Source organism: Zosterops lateralis, assembly GCF_965231275.1.
Source record: "Zosterops lateralis genome assembly, chromosome: 2".
NCBI classification, from domain to species: Eukaryota; Metazoa; Chordata; class Aves; order Passeriformes; family Zosteropidae; genus Zosterops; species Zosterops lateralis.
In genome coordinates, this window is record NC_139763.1 from 72,783,166 (window position 1) to 72,809,072 (window position 25,907).

A 25,907-nucleotide genomic window follows, 5' to 3' on the forward strand; every position below is an offset into this window, starting at 1 on the left:
TGTGTTTGTAAGTAAGACTCTGTATTCATACAACTTTAAAAGCTCAGATGCCTTTTTGTCCATGAAAAGTGCCTCTGTACCTCATTGTTTCATGGATATGCTGTAGGTGGTGAAAATTAGATTATTGCATCTGTAAAATATGTAGACACCCTTGAAAATACTTCTTGTCCTTTAAGCCAGCATTCCATCATAGTTGTGGCAGGTCTGTAGGAAAAATAAAAAAGCGGTTCTCATTTATTCGAGTTCAAAACAATAAAAATTCCAAGTTTCTTTTTTTTGTATCAAAGTAAGACTAACTACTACAAACAAGTTTTGTACTGTGTCGTTAATTTTCCAATTAGTAAGAATCTATTATGGTAAAAGAATAGAACTGAAGAAAATTGAATCATATGGATCTTTTACTTATTAGATTAAATGGTCCCTAATAATTATATCTATTGCCTGTAGTCCTCAGAGAGAGACTTAGATCCTGATATATTTGTAGTCATGTGGGAGGAATGATAGCACCAATATTTAATTCATGGGAAGAAAGAGGCACTTTTTTTCTTCAGTGTACAAACTGGCTAAGAAAGCTGTTCAAACCTTTGCAATTGCTTCTTCTGCAGAGAGGAGTTAACCTTTTCATAATTATTTTAGACAAAGTCTTAAAAGACCTGATTCCTCGGAGGGCTGCACATTTGATATTCATAGAGCTTTCCTTTTTAGTGTTTAAAGGGATCTCTTCCTACTGTTAGGAAGTAAATAAATTGAGAAAATAAACACTAAGAGCTAAATTAGCTTTCAAGAAGCACGCTTCCTAGTGAAAACAGTCTTCACACATGATTTTATATAGTGACAGTACCAATAAAATATAACTGGATGTAAGTCTTAGAAAACATTAAAATAATTATTGGAAGAAACTCATTCTACATTTTAAATTATTATATTATTATAAGATTGTCCAGTATCATTAAAGTATTCTAATATCTTACACAAATCCCAGTATGAAAGATAACAGTACTGTCCCTAGTGTCAGGGTGTTTTTTCCAAAAATTTCCTACCCTCCAGTAGGCATGCTTGCTGACATCTGCCCATGTGAGAAGAGCACCATTAAAAGACTCCATATATATTACTTTGATGTGTTTACTGCTTTGAAAAGTAGAAATCTCTTTGTTTCTCTCTCAATCTGTCCCTTTCCCTTGTGCCTTTTTTCTTGCCTTACTGTAGCAGCTGCTTCTTGTCCAGTCACTGCAAGGACCGATTCTGACCCACCTGGTGCTGCCTCTCACCGTGTCCTGGGGTGATTATGACTCTTGTCTCCCTCTTCTGCTGCTTAGCAAAGACTTCTTTTCCTCTCCCAGTCTTTTCACCCATGCAAGGGTAGCATGAGCGTTTCTGTATCATTGTTGTTGCTGTCTTTTCACCTCTGAAAGAGGTCAGCCAGCACATCAGCATCTTAAATGCCCTCTGGAGGGTGACTGTGGCTGGATGCAAGAGGACAGATGTTGATGGTTGCCACAGCCTTTTCTGTGAGCTCTAAGCAGTTGCAATTGTGACTGCTGGCTGGTGCAAAGAGTGAATACATCTACAACAGACTTCCCTTCTCTTTCTCAATTTTTATCATGATACAGTAATTCTCAGTGAGGATATGTTGTTCTCCAAAACCGTGTAGCTGAAGAGTTTCAGCATTGTTGTGCTGAGTGCAACACAAAGAAGAGAAACACAGACTCAGTCAAGTGTACAGCCTCACAAACTTGGTCAACTATTGTCTCGGCTGTAGCTCCCAGTGCTTTCTCCTTACCTTGCATCACTTATCCATGCCTTTGCTGTTCCAGATCAGAGTTCAGCTCATCTCCCTTCATCAACTTCCTGGATGCTGGCAAAAGGCTACAACCTGGTACACTGATGTGGTAGCAGGTGCCAATCCAGATGTGATGCTCTTGGTATCACCAGGAGAATTAAAGGAATGGAGTTGCTGTTAACCAAATAAGAGTATATGGCTGGCTTTGGTGCAGATGGAAAGTACAAGGAGCATGTACAGTGAAAAACATTGCAGGGTGGTTTTCCCTTCTTTCTTTCTTTCAGGCACTGCTTTTGCAGACCTACAGCCTGACTCATTCCCTTCTATAAGGCTGGTCTCTAGGTGGGTCTGCCAGGGCCAAAAAAAACAGCTGAGGTTGAGTTTCACATTGAAACATGCTGTAGAGAAGCAGTGACATTTCAAAGCTGAGATCTAAATCACTTAATTTGCTAAACAGCCATTCATGAAAATGTTCTGCAGCAGGAACTGGTGTTAGATGTAACTGTGGTGTTATATCACACTGCTCAGGACTCAGCCTAACTGGATGTAGCTGTTGTTGCTTCTTCTCCCAGTCCATTATTAGTCTGACTTCTTTTGTCTCAAATGAGGCAAAGTAGAGGATTTCATGTGTTGTTTTACTTAAAGGGTATCTACCTATGGAGCTTTATATATGTGTGTATATATGGGTGTAGATGTATGTATAGGCATTGCACAAAAATGTATTCATCCACAGTAACAGGTGGTACTGGCAACACCTGTTGCTGGGGTCACTCAACACCTCCAGTATTAAAACCCTAATTTTAGTTGCTTATAACTTTTGTCAAACTTAAACATTTGTGTTGAAATGTTATGTGCCAGGTGTCTGCCTTAGGCTGGTTTGGGGGAGGGGATGTGGGAAGAGGAATTTATCAGCAAAACTGTTACTGCTGGTTCAGGGAGCAGAGGCCAGGGTACTGGTTTGCCTGTGCTGAAAAATGAGCTATTGCTGGTTGAGATGTTCCAAGCCAAAAGTTGCCGGTGGAGATCCCTTGCAGCTGGGTGTGCCATTTGCCAACACTATGGAAATTCACTATTTTACTGACAAAGCACCTCCATCTGGCCAAATTATGGGCCTGTGAAAACGCTTGGTAGATGTTTGTTGACAGCTGCCCACCAGGCTGCCTCCATCATGTCCATTTCCAGATAGTGGTGCTGCTGGTGACCCTTTGGATGCAAAATGCCTGAAGCAGCAAAGTAGCCTTGGAGACTGAGCATGGAGCAAAGCAGGCTGCTGCACACAGGGGTACCAGTCCACGGAGCACGTCCAAGTGGCTCAGTTTGTGCTTACTCAGTGTGAATAAATAGGAGAGAATGGCTGGCTGGAATCCAGAGGAAATGGTGATGAAGGAGGAGCGTGATGGGCTGAGAGTGGTAAGAGCGAAGGACAACAGGGTTTGGAGAACTGTATGAGGAGAAGTGCTGAGGAGATAGACTGAGAAGGGATGTGCACAGCTCCTGCAGGTCCATGACCATAAGGTTTCTGTGATCCCTGCCTAAACAGCTGGAATGTTCCACTCTTGATACATTGCAGCTCCTCAAACATGTGATTTACCCAGGAACATAACCTGTACTGCCAGTGGCTCCCCAGTTTGAATATATACACTTGAACCTGCTAATTAGGAGTTTGCATGATTTTCGTCTGATGCTCTTTCAGAAAGCAGAGTTGTTCAATTTAGTTATATTTAATAGAAACATCAGCTGGGTTTTTTGGGGTTTGGTGGGGTTTTTTTTGTATTACTTAGCTTTCACATACTCAACCTGCACTTCAAGAGCTATCATGTGTGCATGGAAATCCCTTTGTAAATACTACAGCTGTCTCTTGCTGTATAGTCTTGCTTTGGAATTTGTGTGGCGTTTGTAGCTCGCAGTATGCAAAGTCATACTAGTAAGTTGGTCATCAATATGAAAGTGGGCTGTAGTTTAATCTAGGCTGAGAGAACATTTGAACAGACTGCTCATATTATTTTTAAATCTTGTCCTTTTCATGATCGTTATGGGAATTAGAAACAAACTGTCTGTTGCAAAATATTCTGTTTCATATTACTTAGCATTTTCCCATAAAAATCTGAAGAAATGCCACAGAGCCTGATCAAAGTTCAAAGTCAGTTTGTTATTGAATGATGATGATTTTTTTTTTATTATAGGCAAAGCCTCAGCCAAGAAACTGACAAAAAAGGTAAGCAAAATGTTCCTTTCCTTCTTCAAAAGAACTTGCATTCCTTCTGTTACTGAAGTGATTAAGTCTTTTTCAAAACTGGCTTTATACTTTCTTGTTTGTTTCTTTAAAGGAGGTAGATGCTGCACTGCTGTATGTTGCCAAAGCTAAACCAGGACCGACCTTTTTTAGAGAGCTTGGTGATAAAGGTAATAAGCATTTCTGATACTGGAAAATACATCTTTCTTTTCATGTCATTATATGGTATGAGTTGAATGTATTTTTTAAAGACTTTTCATGGATTTTACTTCATCCCCATCTAACCAGTAGTTGCCTCCTTGGCAAATCTCTCAGTTATGCAAGAGAGAGTAAAGAGGCTGGGAATTGAAAGCCTTCTGAGGTGCAGGAGGAGACATGAAAGAAACTGAAAAGCCTACTTGGAAGAGAAAAGGGCTAAAGGGATGAGTTGAACATAAAATGGACTTTAAAGACTTTTTGTTAATAACCAGACTGCTCCTCTATATAACTTAAATGCATGGAAACTAAGAATAAAAATAAAATTTGTACCTAGTTACATTAAGCGTATCCCTGATTCCAAAAACAGTTGAACTTACTTCTCCCTCTTCAGGAGCTCTGTGACCCTTCACAGTGTTGATGTGCTTTGTTTCTCTTTTCATCCAGCATTTGCACTTTATATTGGACTACATAAAGAGAAAACTAAGAGCTGGGATATTGTTAGTGTGACAACAGGGGATTAAAGAACACCAAATAAACATCTCATTAACATAAATTAATTGAAGAGAGAAAACAAACAAGAGGATCAAGAAAACCAAATAGATGAGCAATTAACCATTTCACAGTAACAAAGACCAAAATTCCCAAACTAATGAGAAAGACCAACAGTGCCTATTCACAAACTTTCTGTATCGTACAGTTCAGCCTGAATCCCTTATCCCGTGGATATTTCTGAAAATAAAGCTGCTGTTGCACTGCTGCAGTTCCTTGGCAGGCGTGAGCCATGCTCTTTCCATGCACAGCAAATCCTCAGACACAGTTGGAAGCTTGTGCCAAGAGAGCAGCCCTCGATCTCAGCCTGCAGCATTTCACTGATCCTTCAGCCTCACAGCCTCTTCTGCCTGCAGTTCCTTTCTTGTATCTTTGTGCAGACCTGCAAGGGTCTCCAGCTGGGTGCCTTGCTTGTCAGTCTGCTCCTGAAAGCCTCAGCATACTCCAAAAGCCCTGAAACATCTCTGAACAAATTAACAGTTCTTTCCTATCCTAGGAAAGGATGTAATTTGTACTAAGTAGTCATTCCCTGCCTTTTCAGATCATCACATGCTTTTCTCAGGATTTGGCTTAAAATATTCTCAGTCATGAATTTTTGGATATTCTCTCTCTTTACCTGCTTTTTTAGAGCCTTTCTCTTTCTAGTGATGGACACTGCAAATCCCCAGAGCTTGATGCCTGGGAAAACAAAGAATCCACAAAGAGAAACTGAAAACAGCAAATCAGTGCAGCCTCCTCTTACTGCACCTCTCCCAGCTGAGTGCTTGGCAGAAAGTGGGCTCAGTGATACTCTAAGAGTTGGCACCTTCTGCATTCTGGCAGAGATCTGCCCTTGCTTAGCACTGTGTGTGTTCCAATCTCTGCCCTTCAAAGGTCAGGTAGGAGTTTGAGATGATGCAGAAACATTCATTGCAGTCATCCATATGTCCCCACAACACTCAGGGTTTTTACAATTTTTGGTCATGATGCCTGTTTAGTGACTTTGATGCTTTTGCTTTGAGATGCATTATTATCACAGTTTAAAAATGAAAATATTTATGCTTTTACAAGTACCAGAATAATGAATCTACCCCTGTCCAACTGTTTAGCTGCGGTTATTTTAACTACCTTCAATTGTTATTTAAATGTCAAGGAGAGGGAAAACTGCCATCAGTCAGTTTGTAATGCTAGGGGATTCTGCCTTCTAGTGGGCAGTTTTAAAATTTGTGTCATATTTTGTAGGTATACTTATGATTTATTCGGCAATAAGAATATTGTACTGTCAGCATTTGCTAGTAAGTTTGAGGACAGATATTTCTAGGGAGTGTTAGGGAAGGTTCCTTTAGCTTTAGAAAATGACAGTATTTTACCAATGCAAACTTCACATTCTTGGCTGCCGGTATGCTGAGTCATTCAACCATGTGTGAAGTTTTTATCTTTTAAATTTTGCTTGGATATTAATTTAATTTTCAGTGGCTTGTTTTATTTGGGGTTTTTTAAGTCTGCTGCATTACGTCTTTTAATTTGAGTACCTTTGTAATGATTATTGTAGAATAAAAAAAGAAAATTACCAAAATATCTTATTTACTTTATGGATGAGGTAAGTTGCCACTCACTGCATGTAGTAAAAGGACAGTAAAATTAAAATAAGTTTTTTAATGGAGAAATAAAAATAAATTTAACAATCTTACGATAAATTATTTTTGTACAATCAGTCCTCCAGAAAATATCAGACAGGCTGTGAATTTTCTTTAAAGCATTGAGTCTGGTTTTAAAGAACAATCCAGAGTATTTCTACATATTTTTAGTCTCTTTAACTTTTTACCAATTTCACTAAAGCGACTTTTCAGTTAGATTACAGTAAGACGATGAAAACAGAGTTTGTATCTTACTCTTGCCATTTCTTACAAGGCTCCTCTTTCCAGCCCTCTTCAATTCAGGTGCTTCTCCCTTGAGCCAATCAGCCAAATTGATCTTTTCTTCACATCTTACCATCTCTGTAAAAATTTTGCAGATTCATTCTGCAAAATTTTATAAGGTATAGTGATCCCTGTCTAGCTATAAAGCTAGCTCTCCAGGGGCTCAGTATTTAATTGTATGTCAATGATTACAACTTTTTTTTGGGGGAGACTTTTGCAACCATAATCTGCTGTGTTAATACCCTTTCAAAAGCTTTGATAAACATGTTCTTCTTTCACAACTTCTTTGAGTGTCTCATCTCATATTTTGTACCCCTGCACTGGGCTCTCCTTGTTGTATTTTACTTAGCAAAAACCACTTCAGCTTCCAGGTCTTCCTCAGACTATCCTTGTGCAGAACATCTCAAGATAGGGGCGGATTCCCACTGCTCCTTGCCCAGCAATGCCATCCTTCATTGCTTGGTGGTTACATTTTCAGTCAGGGATCTTTGTGCTGACACCACTGCACTCCTTGACTGGGAGGTGTTTTCAATACAGACCGCAGAAGTTGCCTCCTTGTCTTCCTTTATATTCTTCTCTTAAACATTCTTTTGCTGTGTCACACACAAAACAGAATTAGGAATCTTGATCACTACTTACCGCGCTATTTCCTTGAATTCTTTTCACAGCCTGTTTGTTTCTATCCTTTTTTTTTTTTTTTTTTTTTTTTTAATCTTGTCTTAGATATATAAACTAAAAAATTGGGACAGGAGTTCTTTCTCTGTTTATTCCTTTTCAAACTTGTAGAAAACCTAGGTGTTTCATATAAAAATACAATTCCAAGTTTTACAGCAATGAAAATAATAATTTGCATTCTTGCAATGACAGAAATGCTAAAACTTGGAAGCAAGGGTAAGCCTTTGAAATGAAAGTATTTTTTAATTTCACAGTGTGTTGTATGATTGTACTACTGTGCTGATTTACACAATTCATGTAGGATAATAGGGTAAATAGTCCTATTTTGATGGAGAAGAAAACTGAGATATGGAACCAGAGTGTGCTGGCAACCAGATCAGCATTAGACCTCCCTTTAGCTAAGATTTTTTCTCAGATTTTCAGACTCTTGCATTTAGCAATTTAATATTTCTGAGCTGTGGTACTTAGAAGTGTTAAGTCACTATCTGAGGTCAAATACAAATGCTGTTGCTTCTGCATAGTAGTTTATCAGAAGTTAATTGTTTATCACTGAAGCTTAAGTGGGTTCCTTATCTATCAATTAACTAAATATAAATTACAAAAATAGTTTATCTTTGCACAGATAGGCATGTTTGAACTTCATTATTTTAAGCAGCTTCAGCATTATACAATGTTTAGCTCACAAGTTAAAAGTAGCTCAGTTATTTTGAAAAGTGATTTATAAAAAAGCCCTTTACATTTTTTTCCCCAAACATTATTGCAGGGCAGATGGTTCAGATTCTCTTGTTTAGCCACCCTCATTCTGCACTCTCTATCTTTAGCTTGCACACTCTATTTTGACACTATCACATCTTTGTGTTTGTTCAGGCTTTTCACTTAAGGCGGTATTTCAAAAGAAAACACTGGAATTTTCCTTCAAAAGGGGGGAAAATACTTTCACCTTGTAGAAAGGACGTGTTCCTATTTTAAAAAAAAATAAGAAGCCTCCTTTTGGCACAGGGCCCAGCAGTACTATCAGCACAATCTAGCAGCTTGGCAGCTTTTCGTGTTGCCATGTTCCCTTGAGAATTAGAGGGAAGCTATTCTCCGCCTTTTGCGAGCCTGCCAAAGGATGGAGGACTTTGATCCTTCAGGGTAATGTTAGAGTAGTTCTCCTCCCAGGTACTAAATGTGACAAAGCACATTTAATTTATTTGCCTTTTATATAAACATTGAATGTTTTCAGTGGGAATCCAAAGATTTAGTGTAGGCCTTTTGTTAATACCAAATAAACCTTGCTTTCTTGGTTAGACAGGAACATTGATGAGTCTCGGGTTAGGGAATTTTACCTTCATAGTACTAAAAACAGAAGTGAAAAATTTATTAAATAGAAACTTGGCTTACTTTAATACACATATTTAGTACAATGTCAAACAACATTTTTTTGTATTTGTAAGATTTAGTCTTTCAAATTTCACTCTGAGTTTTTTAGGTTTTCCACAAGTAATTTTTTAACTTTTTTTTCAGGATTGATATCTTATGCAGAGTATCTGTTTTTGCTGACAATCCTTACAAGTAAGTATTATATATTTAAAATACATGGGCACAAATACTCAGCTACTAACAGTTTACCAGGAACTTTTCTTCTGATATTTTTTAGCTACTAAATTTCTGCATTGTAGTAAAACATAAGAAGCTATTGTATATAGAGTGACAATGCATTAATAGAAATGGACATGAATGCCATTACTAGCCCATAGCAATACTTCAAAAATCATGGTACTCCCTGCACCATAGAATCAGAAAAGTCTTTTGAAATCCTTTGAGGGGGGGAGATGTTGGTTACAGAACCACATAATAAGGGGAAGAGAACTGGACAGAAAAATAAATAATTTTTCTTCTGGATAGTAATTTTAGTCATTTTGGCCAATGACATTAGCAATGCAGGGCTGTGAAAAACTGTTGTAGTGTCTCAAAAGTCATTGCCCGTTTTTATTGTGTTCAGATTTGCAATGGATGCAATACATAAACAGCAGAATTCTTCAGTGTCATTTTGTCTGACTTTTAAGTCCTTTTTCTTTATCTTCTGTTCCTTTTGACTTTATTTCCTTCAAATATAGTGCATGTATTTCTGCCCCCCTCCTTTGCTTCCTTCCTTTTTCACTCAAACACTTTTTTTTAAAAACAACTTTTGTTTGGTACTTGCTTTATCTACAAGCAACAGGCATTTTTTGGTTTTGTGCATGGAGGTCATCTGGGATTGTTTGGTACTTACTCTGTGCCATGTTTGCCACCCTGTTGTTCTGTTCTGATGTGTAAGTGATGCTTAAAAATACCAAGATTTGAGATGTGTCAATGAGCATTGCAATGAGACCCCTGGAATAGTAGTGAAGTAGTCCATATGCATGTCCATGGAATAGTCCACACAATAGTCCACATGCAGTCTTGTTTGACTGACTTATACAGGTCTAACATTTTCTAACTTCAACTAGTACACAGTATTAAATTATATATATGCATTAAGCTTTAACATACAAATACACTGCTTCAGCAGTGGCGACTGTCCCATGCCACACACTGCTTGAACATGTGTTATACCATGTGTTCAAGTGGCTTTTAAAATCAGAGACAGGAATTTAGCCCAGGTAGGATAATATTTTAAATATTTTAAAATATTTTGAAATATTTGTTGCAACTCAAAAAAATATGAAATTATGTTTAAAAAGGACAACCGTGAGACCCAAATTATAGCTTCAAAAGAATCCCTTAAAGTTGCAGAAAAATAGGTGCCAAAGATTCTATTTCTTTAGAAATTTATGGCAATGGAAAGTGAATTCATGCTGAATTATTGTCTGAAACAATTAGAAAATTGAAGCAGTATCAGAGCAAGTTGTTCCACTTCTCCAGACAATCAAGTAACATTATTTTTCACAGAATTTATATAGGAATGTGTTGAACCACAAAAACAAAGGCACCTTTTGATGCAGGATAAAAATGCAGTGGTAATGTTGCTGCTTTGGTTACACAGGAGGGTTGTCATGCTGATCAGTTTGAAAGCAAATGTCAACAAGTGTTAGTGCCTCTATCTTTGCCTAACAAGTATCCCCTGTCAGTCAGCCTCGAGTCACACAGAGTAACTACAGTGTCTCTCTCACTGGTGAGAATTTATGTGAGATTTCTTAAAGAGGGCATCAATATTTAAATTTCTTCCAAGTCACCAACTGAGCAATAGGGAAACAGAAGAAGAATCATCAGACTCCTGGTTTCAGGACACTGCTGACCATACCATGCTGCCTGTCATACAAAATCATAGTCTTAAAAAATACTGAACTTGAAAATGTAATTTTGTGACAGACAAAGGTTTTATTTTTTCCCCCATGACTTGCTTTTCTCTTTTCTGTGTGCCTCGTGTCATCACTATCTTTTTTTCTTCCAGTGCTGTATTGAATTTCATTTCTAGCAATAAGTTAATGGAGCCCTGCCTGGTGAAGAAGCCCAGGAACTGAAGTTGTCACCTTTACTTAGAGCTTTGTTTCAATTCCCCAGTAACACAAATTGACAGCTTGTATATTAGGAGAGGAAGCACCTAGGTCTACCCTGCATTCAAAGCCAGGATGAAGCTCTTCTGTTCAGATTTTGGAATTTTGCCTGATTCTAATTAAATACAAATATATCTGTGGTAGTCTTTGAACTATGCTTATTTTATGAACACATACCTTTGGGGTTACATCATATCAGATAAGTATGTCGTCTCTGAACAGCATAAGCAGCTTTAGGTCTATATTTTCACTAACAGCTCTCTTATCTGAAAATTGGAACACAGATGGTATGAATTGCTATTAAATACATCAATTACTTTTATTCTCTAAATATGTTATTGGATAGCCATTTCTTGCTTTTGTACTAGTAACACAAATTTAGCATGTGGCATTTCCATGGAAAGGAAGCCAATTTTGAGTATTAAATCAACTCAGTTGCTGGGGACAGCTCTGCTGTGCAGATTGCAATGGTATTTATAAAATACCCCTGCATCACAAGATTCCTTCACATAGAATATTAGTTGACTGCTGAAGATGTGGTTATTTCTAAAATGTAAAAACAGTACTTTCTTCAACCATCTTGTTAGGACTTCAAAGGAATGGGATATTTCTTCAACTTGTTCCCTTTGCAGAAAGGTTCTCTGAAAAAAAAAAAAGAAAAAAAAAAAAAAAAAGCAAGGCTTAAAACTTTACAGAATGCAACTAGAAGAATATATTTCCAGAAGCAGAACTCTGAAGGCATTAGAGTTTTTTAGAGATACTGCTTCACTGCCCTCATGACTCCAGCATTGTTCTTGGAAGTGTCAGTGTATTCCAGAGACAATAATCCATGGCTGTCATATTAGTGCCTCAAATGACTGGGTTGTGGCATTAATTCACCTGCTCCAGAGACTACTGGGATAAGGGCTTGCTACTGCAGTGAACTGCAGCTACATTTCAGCAGCATGCTACTCCTCTGTGGGCTTGCTAATGATCAAGGCCGCCTCCTGTAAGCCAAGTAAGATCAAGAAATTGTGGGAAGGAGCTTGAAACACACCATGCTTTTATAGCATCTTCAAGATTCAGAACTCATTACATTTTTATGTTGCAAAGAAACGTCCACTCAGTGAAGAAAATGCAGGGTAAAATTGTTCAGAATTCCTGAAAAAAATCATCTTGATGGAAGTCACACTGAGCATGCTTTTGTCAAAAATGGCCAGAAAGAATTTTCCACTCTCCTCACCTGAAAAGGAGCTCTTACAAACAAGGCAGAGTTAGACTGCACAAGTGACATGGGATGATAGAGAGACATCCTTTGGGAATATCTTAATACTTGGCCAGTAAGAGATACAGTATTTTCATTGGGGTCAGGTGGACATTCATGGCTTGTACTTAGCCACTACTAGTATTTCTTACTTTGCCATTAATTATCCCTTGAAATGATAGTAAAAAAGTGTTTAAACAGTTTGCTTGTATTTGAAGAGGTGTGTATGGTTCACTGGAAATACCATGCATGTACTTAACAATGGAGAACTGAACCAGAGTCAATACTCATTTTACATTTGGTATTTGAGTTCTACTGTTAAGTGTCTGATGTTTTCAGTAAAGTTCTTTTGCAATTTTTTGCAGAACCCCAGACTGGACTCCAGATTGCCTTTAAAATGTTGGATGCAGATGGCAATGAACAAGTTGAAAAGAAAGAATTCTTTAAGGTAGGTGTATTGACAAACATTTTAATTTTAAAGCATTTAAATAGATCCATAGGTTATATTTGCTCAATGAAGATTCATTAAAATCATTGAGCCTATTTTTCAGTCTAGTCTATGATCACATGCTTACTAAAATATTTTATATGAAAGGAGCACATATTGAAGTATTTTGATGGAAGTACTTATCATAATTGAATCCACTTTTATAAATCTTACATTAGGATTGTAAGTAAATATCTGCTACTAGGAAGGTTGGAATTAGTGTATATCCCTTAATCCCATGAGCTAATTTAAATAATCATCTGGAAGAGTCTTTTGTTTTCTAAATATGTTGAATAGTTTCTTTAATTCATCATCCTCTTTTGATCTTTATTAATTTTGCTTGCTGTTGAAGAAAGGATTTTATCAATTCACACTTTGAAGAGAAACAGCAGGTTTTTTCCCATAATATATCTAAATGATGGGGGAGAAAAGTAGATACTTTAAAAACTAAGAAAATCTTTCTCTGATGTTTTTAAGAAGAGTAGGCTTAATTATATAGCCTATTCAACTTCTAAATATTTAAGAGGAGACTAAGTATGTACTTCGTGTCAAAAGCTGAATGCAGAACTAACAATCATAATTTTTAATAGGATCCTTTAACTTATTTCGGATCCTTAATTTGTATTAGAGGTGAGTGGAGAGACAATTTTATAAGAAGCAAACATGGCTACTACAACTTAAATTATTTTCTGTCGCTAGGGTGACATTAAAGCTGATCATGAACTCGCATCTCTAGAGAACCTTAAAATCTAAAACTTTTAAAAACGTACCTTTTAATAGAGAAATGTACCACTTGATTGAGAAATTAGCAAAAATTTATTTATGTGAATTTCATAGCCTAAACTCTGATTTAATGATAGAAGAGCTGTTCACATGTTTTGCACTGATCATCTTTTTTTCAGTGAATTGTCTCTTAGTAAGATTACAGTTTATGAGTCATACTTTAAATCTATTTTAAAATGTTGCAAAAATACTTCTAGACTTAGTAGTACTATTTGAAAACTATACTTGAAATTAGATGATTTTCCTGGTCCCAGAAGCCCCTATCTGAACCTATAGATACCCTTATTGTGATGTAACCCCAGCCAGCAGCCAAGCCTCAGGCAGCTGCTTGTTCTTTCCCCTACCAGGTGGATCAGGGAAAGAATCAGAAGGGTAAGAGATGGAAAACTCATGGATTGAGATATAGACAGGTTAATAGGCAGAGCAAAAGCCATGCACACAAGCAAAGCAAAACAAGGAATTAATTCACTGCTTCCCATGGGCAGGGAGATGTTCAGCCGTTCCCAAGAGAGCAGAGACTCACCATGTGTAATGGTAACTTGGGAAGACAAAAGCCATCACTGCAAATATCCTCCTCTTCCTTCTTCCCTCCACTTTATACACTGAGCATGATGTCAGATGGTCTGGAATGTCTCTTTGGTCAGTTGTGGTCACCTGTCCTGGCTGTGTCCCCTCCCAACCTCTGATGCACCCCCAGCCCCCTCCCCACAGTGGCAGCACAAAGGCTTTAGCTCTGTGTGAGCCCTGCTCAGCAATAACAAAAACATCTCTACATTATCAGCACAAATCCAAAACACAGCCCCACACCAGCTCCTGTGAAGGAAATTAACTCTACCCCAGCCAAAAGCAGCACAGCCTTATAGCCATTTGTTGCTACATAAGATCTTTTAATTTTTAAGAATTTATTCTGTTAAAGTGTTTATTATTCTGCTGATTAATAAGAAATCAAATTCTAGTAAAGTCTATATTTCTAACCTACTAAACCAGGTGCAATCATAGTGAATTGTTATCAGACTGCCAATGCCCTGATTACCAAAATAAGTCTGTTGCCAATAATATGGCTGTATTATTCATCTGCAAAACAACATGTTACAAGAGACAGTAAGTCCATGAAGACAAGTGAACATGTTCAGCTTGTAGTGCCTCTGCACCAAAATGCCCCATTAGTAGTGCTTTACTGTCAGTTAAGCAAATCAGGAGATTCTTATAGAAACACAGCACTGCTCTCCTGGGGAGATGTGCAATATGTTATATATTTAATATCTTTACCCATTTCAGGTAATTCTAATTGAATCAGCCAGTATAAACAACAAAAAGTCATCAAATTTAGAGATGAAAACATTATATAAATCATTAAAAATAATTTGATTTCTGTAGAGGCAATCAAGTTAAATGAAAATTATTTTAGTTAGATAGATTGTTACTTTTCATTTCCTTTTTGAGCTGTATTGATAAAATAATGTAGAGTGGTAATAAAAAACCCCATATAAATTATTCTGTCAACTCACAATAATCATTAAATTCAAAGAAGTCCCACAGGATGCAAGTTAGAGGATGAGTTTTCTCTCATGACTATTTTCTTAACGTTTACAGAGGAGGCTATTTTCAAGCAAAACTTTATAAATTAGGTTTAAAAATAAAAATTTGTAAGAATGTGGAAATAAGTGTGTGTTTTAATCTGTATACTCTAGTTCTGTATGTGTCGTAGAAAGTTTCTAGGTAGCTAATAAATCAGTAAATTGTGTGGCTAATCTGTCATTTGTCTTATCCCACTTGGCATCCTAGGAAAATATATCTGAACTATTCTGTAGTGATTTCCACACTATACTTGACAATAACATCAGGAAATGTATGTAAGGAAAATGCAGTGGAAAAGAATAGTGAAGAAGCAGTAATCAGAAAGCAGTAGGCAGGGCACAGTGAGAAAAGACATTTCATTGCTGGTTCATTCTCTTCCTTTGTCACCCTTGGGGAAGTGCTCCCCACTTCCCATTGTTGTCTACTGATTAGACATTTATGTATGTCTATGTTGTCTGACTGCTGATCTAGACTGTAGAGCCTTTGGGATAAGAACTTGCCTTTTGGGTTGCAAAATTTCCATCATTCTTTGAATTGTGTATATCTCAATTCTCGCATGTTCCTGGATGAACAGGCACAAGATGTGTCAAGCAGGTCATTCAGGAAAGAGAGATGGGTAACAAGCTTCAGAAACTCCAACCCCAGTCCTCAGTGCCTGCATTATGTGATGGGATATAGGCTGTTCAAACCTGTATGGATCAGGCACTTCAGGAGTGTGAGATGCAGAATTTCCCAGTGTTCTCTGCTAACAAAAATAGATGTTCAGGGAGGGAGATCTTGAATGCAGTCCCATGTTTTCAACAAGGGAGTTTATCTTGTCCTCCGTAGCCTTTCCATTTCAGTGCACTTCCAGTAAAAGTCTCTCCCTTTGCAGGGATGCTCTTGTTCTCTCTCCTCCTTATTTCTTTGTGTTGAAGCCAGTGTAATTCTGCTTCATCCACATTTCAGTGGTAAACAGTCACAGTACAAGAGACACATTTCAGTATTAGGGCCAAGAAGGTTTTGTTGCTTTGCCCTGCAACTCCAGGGTGAAGAAGACGAGGCAGAAATGACATGTTCATAGATGCTACTCGCCACCCTTTAATCAGCCCCTGCCAGAGTGCAGAATCATTTCTCAGAGTCACGTTATCTGCATCTCTGTGAGGACAGTAAGATACTTCTGTGAACTCTGCACTTCCCAGACATTCACTTGAGACTTGGTGAGGGGGATTTCCAGACACATAATAACCCATGCACATTAATCTGAGACCTCCCACCAAGAATAAGGCTACCAAAGTTCCCAAAATCCCCAGCAAGTAAGGAATTTCCCTAACTCTCTAAATCTGTCCTGATTAAAGATGTCTAAGTAAAATTAATGACAGTTCAAAACTATTGGGAATAAAGTCAGAGTAGCTCTGATGGCACATGCAAGAGTTATATGACTTAGACTTTCTGAGTAGATTGTCTTACACACTTCTGCTGGAAAGCAGATATCACAAAATACTTGTGGAGCTTCATCTGGGGCTGAATGAGCCAGCACCCAACACTGAGCAGCTGTGGCACAGAGCACTTCTGTAGTCTTAGAGTATCCACAAGCACTGATCTCTCTCAAGCAACTGGAAGATGCAAAAACACCCTCTTTTTTTTTTTTTTTTTTTTTAAAAAAAAAAGACTGACATATTCTTTCTGCCAGAAAGGTTTGTTCAGAACAGATTACTTCTCTCTTTAGTAGAGCCTTCACTTATGCATAATAGGTCTCATTATCATTGAATTAGCCATTGTTATGGTGAGTGGTGAGCAGATATAAATATTAAATACAAATAAATGTTGCATGGAGGAGTCCATTACTCGAGGGCAGAATTCTTCTCCCTCTTTGAGCAGTTGTTGCACTGTGCTGGAAAAAAATCAGCAAACTTCTGGAAATAGCTTCAAGCACTCTTAAGAATTTACATACAGTGTAAGAAAAAGGTAAGTGAAATCTTTCAGAATACTTGTGAAAATAGTTATACTGTATATCTGTGCTCTAGAGTAGCCTCTGCTACTGCAATCTACTCTGCAGATGTTTTTGAGAGTCCTTTAGAAATAAAATCCAAAAGAGAAAAAAGTCTTTTTTTTCTACTGTTTGGAAAGTATTTACAGTTTTATTCCTTATGTGTGAGCAAATGATAGATTTTTCAGGTAAGAAAAATTTTGATTTCTGAGAATAGGACAAGCAGTTGTGGTTTTACCCAGTCTTCTATAATGCTGTTTTGCTATGAAGAAATTCATAATGCTTTAACTGTATTGGTCATTTGTTTTGTAAATGATCAAAAATTAAAATAATTTGGAGGAACAAGTGGTGTTTAATTGCCTTGTTTTGTAGGATTTCTTTTGGTAAATACTATCAAGACATGCAATTTAAAACTACTAATAGAAAGTAAGCATACTTAGAAACTAAAAAGATGAGGATAAAGAAACCCAAACAAACCCAGAACAGGTGAATTACTCAAAATTTGAGGGTTAAAGGATGACTTTTGACAACACAAATAGATAAGATGTTCTTCTTACTATTTACAAGCCCATACTGTTCTTTGAAGAACAAAAAAACTTTAAAAAACAAATAAACAAAGGAGAGATTTAAAAACTCCCCAGACTAATGACCGTGGAAATTTGGTAATGAACTTTTTCCCAGTTTTAATGAGCAGGTTCAGGAATCACTCAGAAATGTTTGAGAAGCAAACCAGCAGTTCTGAAATCTTTGAGCTTTAAAAGCATTTTTTAAAGTCTCCAAATCCAGAGTGATTTGTGTAATTCCATATCTCTACCTGAAATGTAATAAGTCCCTTGTTCTTTCATTTCTGCTCTCCTTTTGAGGATTCATGCAAATGTCTGAAAGGTGGGTGTACTTTGTGCTATATTAAATCACTTGTTCTTGTGGCAATGTTCATCTCTGAAGCTGAAATACAGTAAAAGAAACCTTGCAGCTCTGATATATTTGTACTGCAAATTAATGCACTGTTTATATTACCTTAAAGCTTTATTTGGGACAGTGGAAGCTATGTTTTTAAATGTGAGTCATTTCAGTAATTCTAAAAATCTTCTTAGCTAATACATTCAAGATTAATTTTTTTCCGGGGTTGGAGGGGAAACCTCAAACCACATTCTGCCTAGTGTCAGTTCTGAAAAAATGTTCTCTTATTTAATTAAATTATTCTTTATTGTTAGTTGTATTGTACCTCATTTGAACAGGTATGTTTTTCATGTCCAGAAAATCATGTTTATAACAGAACTATATAAAACTATCTAGAAGGACAACATGAAAATCAGGATAATTTTTTTATTTCTGGAATGATCCTTGATGTTATACCCCAGACTTTCAAAATCTTCTGAAGGGAACACTAAGCTTCTGGTAAAAATCTCCTCTAAAAATAGAGGAAGCGCTGGGCTGCAAGAGCTAGATTCATGTTTGGTTATATTAACCACAGTAGATAAGACATTCCTAGGAAAAAGTGTGTCTGAATAGCAAAATATCCTCAAGTATGTAAATATTTTGTCATGACTAGAGAACCTTGCAGAAATGTATAATTAAGAAAAGGTGCAATTAAATCAAGGTTCAGAAAAAGAAGACTCTTATAAGATCAAATTTGTAATTTTCCTGTTCTTTTCTCATGTTTCAACAAATACAGCTACAGAGAATCATTGGGAAGGAAGATGACTTGAAAGCAGCTGGAGACGAAACTGTACTTCGGGTATGAAATAGAGATACATTTTCCTTATGAAAACATTGTCATGTTTCCCATGAACTTTGTTATTTTTTCAGAGTTTTTAGATAAGTATATAAGCCTAAGTATTAGTGCTTTAATTAAATGAAAGGGCATGATTTGTCAACTGCTTTCTAACAGGGGAAGAAAAATATTTGTCACTTCTGAGCCTTCTGATGAAATGAATGCAATCAGTGTTTCATGACTGTATACTCATTTGGTTGATTGGTTGGTTTCTGTGAGCCTCTCTTTCACAGTAACTCTCTCCTATTTATGAAAATCTCAGAAAGAACTCCATATTGCCATATGAGAATAGAAAGCTTTCCAAATGGAAATTGATGGCTTAAGCTTACCTAAGTGCTGCTGTTGCAGTGATATCAGCTTATTCTGAGTTGGTTTGAAATGTGGTTATTGTCCCTGAGGTGACAAAGGCAAGGATTACTTTAGTTAAGTCCACTTCCAGAAAGAGACAGTGTAAATGCAGAACAGAAGAAACACTTCTGGAGTATGAATGTCCAGCTGAGAAAGAAGTTTCACACTTTTGCAGACCACTAGCAAATGGTAAATATATCTCATCAATAAAAGAGACAGGTAAATTCCTGCTCTCTTCTGTTTTCCCCTGAGTCCAGCCACCTGCAATCCTACCCTTCTTCTGAGGTAGAGTCTCTTCTGAGCCTGTAGTCAGCACAGAGACAAGATATTCTTTAGCCTGAGTGGCTGAAAACAGAGAGGGGAATCCTGAGCAGACTGAAAACACCTCAGAAGAAGCTGATGAACCATGTAACAACTGATGGGACAAGTGAAAATGGCTTCAAGTTGCACCAGGGGAGGCTTAGATTGGATATTAGGGGAAAAAAATTCAATGAAAGTGGTCAAGCACTGGAACAGACTGCCCTGGGAAATGGTGGAATCACCATCCCTGAAAGTGTTCAAAACACATTTGGATGTGGTGCATAGAGACATGGTTTAGTGATGGACTTGGCAGTATTGGGTTAATGATTGGGCTCAATAATCTTAGAGTTCTTCTCCAATCTAAATTATTCTGTGATTCTAAAGAAGGGGAAAGTACAGCTGGATTGTCTCCATCTATTACTAAAAGATGCTGCTTACATCAGCAACTTCCTTTCAGCTGTAGATTTTCAGTTTACAGTGGGCATGAGGCAGCGGGTGCTTATGTTAGAAGCATTCAGTAAGGAATTTATACAGGGCTGTGCTTCGTAAATCATGCATCAGCAGTTCTACAAAGAGTTGCTCATGTTCTTTAGTTTTTCACATGCCTGAGGAAAAAGTAAAAGTGGCTATTGCTGACACCCTTAAACTTCTGATTCCCAAAAGTTTTCCTCCCTCAGTGTATTTTCGAAGTTCAGTTAAAAATTGTTTGATTGACAAACAACCATCTCCTTTCTTGAATCTTTTCATCAGCCACCAGATTAAAATAGCTAGGATTAATAGGGTTGTCTGCTCCTCAAAATCTATTTCAATTGAGACTTAACTACCATGACAGTGAAAGAAAAAGGATCTTTATTCTGCATGAATGCACAACTGTAGTATAAAATTTCCAGAAAAAACTTTGATACAGTTGGACAGATTAGTTATAAACACATAAGCTTACTGTGAGCTAATTAAATACCTGAGCCGGAATGTCTCTATTTTGTTTTTGTCTTGCTTCAAAATTTGTCTTCAGAGTTCTCCATTGAGAAAAATCTGAAGTTATTGTAACCAGAAAATGTTATTTAATAGAGTTTCTTATATTATAAATGGAATTCTAGTATGAAAGAAGAATTAAATTGCCTTGGGGAATACACCTAATTTGAAATTATTCTGGTCTCTAGATTCATACTTGGCAAAATCCGAATTATCACATTTCTCTTAATTTTTATTTTCCTTCCGTCTTGGTTGCTCACCAAAGAAATTGATTATCTTTGTAAGCAGCGAATCTGACTATACAGTCATTGGATATGTTTTTACCCTTTATTTTTTTTAATTATGGCAGTCATAGTATTGCCTTTAAGCAAAAGAGATGAAGCATAAAAATATGCAGTTTAGGTTGACTATGTTTTTTGAAAGTTGTGATACTGCAACAGAATTTTGGTGTTTGGAATGGTTCTTTATCTGCATACCATTTTCTCAATTTGCATATGAGTTTGCTGTTTTTTTCAGAGTAAACTCAGTCTCTGATACCAGATGGCAAATGTCACCAACCTAGGAAAATACAGTTTAAATGGTACTCTGCAGCTTTGTTTAACCAGCAGGTATATCCAGGTGTGTTCCCTGTACCATGTGTAGACAAAGGTCCCAGTCATCTATTTACTTTATGGTGATACTGTTTAATACTCATCAAGTTACTATATAAGGAAAAGAAAAATCAGTTAGCTGTTCTCCTGGGGTGCTTGTATCTCTGCCTTTTTACAGACACTTTGACTTACATGCCTAAAATTCAAATTTTCACCACTTAGTAGTGGCCCTTGAATGTAATTACAGTGGAATTGGTTATCCAGATACATACAATTCAATTGAGGGCTTTTTTTTTCAATATTATAATTGATGCTGGAAGAAAAGCAAAAAAAAAAATCCCTTAATTGCCCAGCCTTAACTGGTTCTGTCTTTTGGGAATTTCCATGCTGAGTTTTGCAGAGCAGGCAATCTGGCAGTCTCGTAGCAGAGGTGAACACAGTGAAGGAGAGCTGCAGGCAGACTTAAAACACTGGAACCTGGTTCTTTCTAATCAGACTGGAGAAAATGGTGCAGAAGTCAATAGAGGCAGTGGTTGCCTCTGCTCATACATTGCCTCCCTACAAGCCAGAGGAATTACTCCATCTGGCTTCCTGGCAGAACTGTTCTTCATATGGAACATCCAGCTGAACACGACTGTGGTTCATGGAGGAGGAGTGCCAAACTCCCTGCCTGGAAGTCATCTACATTATAGTATGAAAGTGCCTGAACTAGAAGATTTGGTTTCTTTTGAAAAGGTGTTGCCTGGTGAACAGCACCTGTTGCTTTTGTGTTACTGCCCTGAGTTCCTTAAAAGGATGCTCAGGTGTAAGGTGCTTTAGTGTCCTGGCTGTGAAAACAGTGCTAATGGTGGCAAATAGCTACTGGACAGACCAGTTGTCTAGATCAGGGACTTTGCTCTCAGGCCCTTCAATTTAGATTAATGAATTATCAAGTACTTTCAATACCTCTCATTTAATATGCTTTATGTAATGAGTAAACATTTAAATTAGTTTTAGCTACAGTTAGAAAAGGAATGACAATACAGAGTGTTCTATATTTGTTCATGAAATTAAATTAGTGTTGTGAAATACATGCATTGTCTCATTTCCAACTTATTAACGATATGTTTCTGGATTCCCTAGTGAATACATTTTCATACAAAGTGTGAAAAGTATGATAGGGGATTTTTTTAACATTTAACTAGTAGTTGGGGACACAGCTCTCTTTTAAACAGAAAACTTATGAATTGAAATTGAGTCTGACTATATGCAGTGTACTTTTAGACTCACACATGAACAATTTCCTATTATTTGAGTGTAAGTCGTTTTAGCCTGTCTACTTCTCTATCTCTCTCTTTTTTTCTTCTTTTTTTTTTTCTTTTTTTTTTTCCCTGTGGTTTCAAAAGAAGTAAATGACATTAGTCATTTGCACGTTTCTCTCTGCTTACCTTGGCAAGACAAGGTTTTACACTTGGACCTTCAGACACTGCAGAATTGTGATGCATCTCCTCAAGCACAGGAGCTGTGCAGGTCGTCATAACTTGCCCATCTGCTCCCCAGAATCTCTAACTGATTTAAAGTTTTCTACCCAATGCTTCTAAATCTGCATAGCTCAGTATAACTAAAGACTGCCTAAAACTGAAGGAAGGTGGTGGTTGGGAGCTATGCTCTTGTAGTGCAGCCGTACTCTCTAACAGGGGTGCAACACATCAAATTTTACAAGAATCTAGTCCAAGACTAAATTTAATATCACTCCCCAAAGAGTCTGTCATTAATCTTGTAACCTCTCAGTTCAGATGGAATGCACATTTTTTCTTACCTATCTTCTCCAACATAAATATGTATGTTTTGTGTCAGCAATTTAACATTGAATTCTGTTGAAAAGCTTTTAGATACTTTAAACCAAGATGCAGGGTGATGTTGTGCTTTAAAGAAAGCTCTCTAGACCGGTAAACCCCCTAAAGAACCAAACTGTCTGACACCAAAATACGAAGCTATTAAAAAAGTTCTAGGTCATTTTTTACATCATGGACATGGAAATTATTTTATTTTTCCATATGATCTGATGACATTGTAACCTCAAGAGAGAAAAAGAAAAATATTTGAGCGGGGGCTGGCTGGAGGGATGGTGGCCTGAGCCATTTTCAGCACCAAAGCAAGAGGGTTTGCACGTGCTGAGGATGGATGTGCTTGGCCTTTGAGGCTGAGTCTACCATACCATTCCTGGTAATGGAATCTCTTCTTTTGGTGCAAAATTGTATTTTTAAAGTGTGTCACAGCAGAGAGGCAGGGCCTGAGTTCTTGTGAGGAGCTGTCCCCAGCTGTGTGTAGGAGCTGCTTTCCCAGGCTGCCAGCAGGGCACAGGTCAGGCAGCCTCAGGCTTTGCAGTGCAGCCCTGCCATTCCCTGACTGCTTGGCACAGTCAACGTGCTTGCAACAAGACAAACTTCAACATGTTTCTACTTGGGGCTTAACGTATCTCCCACAGCATCTACTCACAGATTAGTTTTAGCCCCCTTGGCTGGTAACCATTTTTATTCTGTACCTCCATATGAACTGATGCAGAATTGTGGGTGATGCACTGAAACCTGAGGATGTCTGTGAAGTTACGTGTTCTTCATTATTAAGGCCCTAAATGTACCCAGAGTGATTCTGTGGCATTAGTTGTCATTAAGAAAAAGCTGATCCTCCCAGTAATAGGAATTATGGATGCTGTTTATTGTTTAGATGTTCTGTCAGACTTCTCAAATACTGTCACTTATATCCTCTGTAGAAGCATATGTGCACAGCCCTTCTGCATCAGACCTGAGGTATCCTTGAATCCTACCTAGTAAGAATGTGCATTGCAAAATATGAAAAACTTCAGTATGGATTTACATTAGGATGAAAGTTGATTCATCATAAAATACATAGTTTCATTCTGGGGCCCACTTGAGACTGTCTGGGCTTTGCCAAAAAGAACTGCTTTTGGAGATCTGGATCTCCTGATCCAACTATCTGGCCTGCTTACAGTTCTTTTCACTGACTGTAACTGTTAGGATTACTTTCCTAATGAACACATCTTTTAACCCTTCTTACAGTTTGCATATGGCTTGAAGTGTTTTTTAACCCTTCTCACCAGAACTGAGTTGTAGGATATATCCCAACATCTGGGAGACTCTCAAAATGACAAAAAGCTTGAATTCTCTTTAGCAGTGTGTAAAGCTAGGCTGGGATAGAAGCCTGGCATGGTGAGTTGACTGAGCTAGCAGCTAAAAACAAAGGATTTCAGAGAAGTGGACTCAAAACAACTTTTTTAGTCTTATAGTTAGTCTTATATTTAGTCTTACCTTTGAAAATATTTGGGACACCATTAGCAGACAGAAACTAAGGTATTGTCATCCTTGCCCAGCCTCACTTCTCTGCCCATTCATCCACCTACTCACTCTCCTGTCTTAACTAAAAAAAAATATTCAGTCCAAAATACGTATTATTTTTACAATTTCTAGTGAAATAAGACATTGCACAGCAAATACCAACTCTCAGGAAGCAAGCAAGAGAACAAGAAACGAATTGCAGATTTTAATCATGATGAATGCTTTCCAGTCATGCCTCAGGCAAATTCTGCAAGGAAAGGTGGTAAGAATCTAGAGACAGTAAGTCTATTAACATTTCAGATGAGTTTTGAAAATCAGTTAGGTACATTATTTTGAAAATCCCATCTCACTGTGCGATAAGTTTCTTCTCAGTGGCACTTGTTGGTACTTGCTGCAGTATCAGGTCCTAAATGTCAAAAGCTCAGTGGGGAGCTACAGGATTAGGTAGGTCTTTGCCCATGACTCAGTGTTTGCAGCATCAGGCCTCTTAAGTTAACAGCCTGTGTAATGCAATAAGGAAATAACTTGTGTTATCTGATCTTGCTTAAAAAGGAATAATTGCATAATTCAGCAGTTCATGATACTTTTGCAAAGTGTAGGAGGCGTTAACATTACTCTAGGAAAATTAGCCTATGTTTGTAATATGTACACACATGTTCATTAGTTCATAGACTTGTGTGGCATCAGATTGTGTGGTCTTTGGGATTCTTTGTCTCAACCAATGTACCCTGGAACATGTCTGAGTTCCCCAGTTGTGATACGTGTCCCTGCCTGATTCTCTGCTTGGACCAAGATGAAACTCAGACCACTGGGCTCCTTCTTCCACTCTGTGCCTCAGCTTTCTGTAAAATGCAGAGCTCAAAAGGATTCTCTGGTGCACCATCCGAGGGCCTGAAGCAGCCAGATACACCAGATTGCAAACTTTCACTCAGTTTAGATAGTGAGTCAAATCTACCAGTCTGGTCTGCTTTACAGCCTGGGATTGGGTTACCATTTCATTCTGATTGCCAAGAGAGACATTCCAAGTGTAAGTTACTCTTTTACCCAAGCTCATGAGGGTGAGGTGTTGGAAAAATTAATAGAATTCTCATTATCTTTTAACAAGGATTTGTCATGTCAGTACTAATTTATACATATCAGCAGCAAAAGCTCCTAATGATTCTGTGGACAAAAAGGAATTATGTACTAACATGTACTTTAATTTAATAGTATTAACTCTAGGAAAAGCAATTTTTTGAAATTTTACCCTTAAGGTGTAGTCTCTGTGGTCTCCTGTTGCATTTTATGCTTTAAAGAAAAGCACTGTTATGTAGTTTTAAAATATATTTAATTTTAACATAGTGTTTGGACATGTGCCAGTTTCACTGTGGAATTTCAACTGATAAAGAAGGTAGCCAGCAAGTAGGTGCATATTTGTTATAAATCCCAGGATAGGATTTGTCATCTTAGATAAGATGAGGTAGGTATTGTTTGTATGCCTTCTTCTAGCTTGTAACTAGAGAAACATTAATAGAAGAAAAAACCTTTTGCTGTCACAGACTTAGTTTTGAAAAGATTGTTTTAAACCTCATTTTTCACTTTGTTTTCAATACAACACTGATTATAATATGGAGTAATTAAATTAGAAGCATTAAATTGTGTAATCATGAATTTAGTTTTTAAAATTACATTAGCAAA

At 37.4% G+C, this 25,907-nt stretch overlaps 1 protein-coding gene across 1 annotated transcript in view; it reads left to right on the forward strand.

Moving 5' to 3' along the window:
• Nucleotides 1-25,907, forward strand: part of MICU2 (mitochondrial calcium uptake 2) — a gene marked incomplete at its 5' end in the record, with an annotated part of 132,093 nt that overhangs the window by 93,655 nt on the left and 12,531 nt on the right. Inside the window, 5 exons of the mRNA XM_083855242.1 lie at nt 3,964-3,995; nt 4,108-4,183; nt 8,840-8,887; nt 12,460-12,542; nt 18,587-18,649. Coding sequence (XP_083711368.1) covers nt 3,964-3,995; nt 4,108-4,183; nt 8,840-8,887; nt 12,460-12,542; nt 18,587-18,649 — 302 coding nt within the window. The remainder of the gene's footprint in view (nt 1-3,963; nt 3,996-4,107; nt 4,184-8,839; nt 8,888-12,459; nt 12,543-18,586; nt 18,650-25,907) is intronic.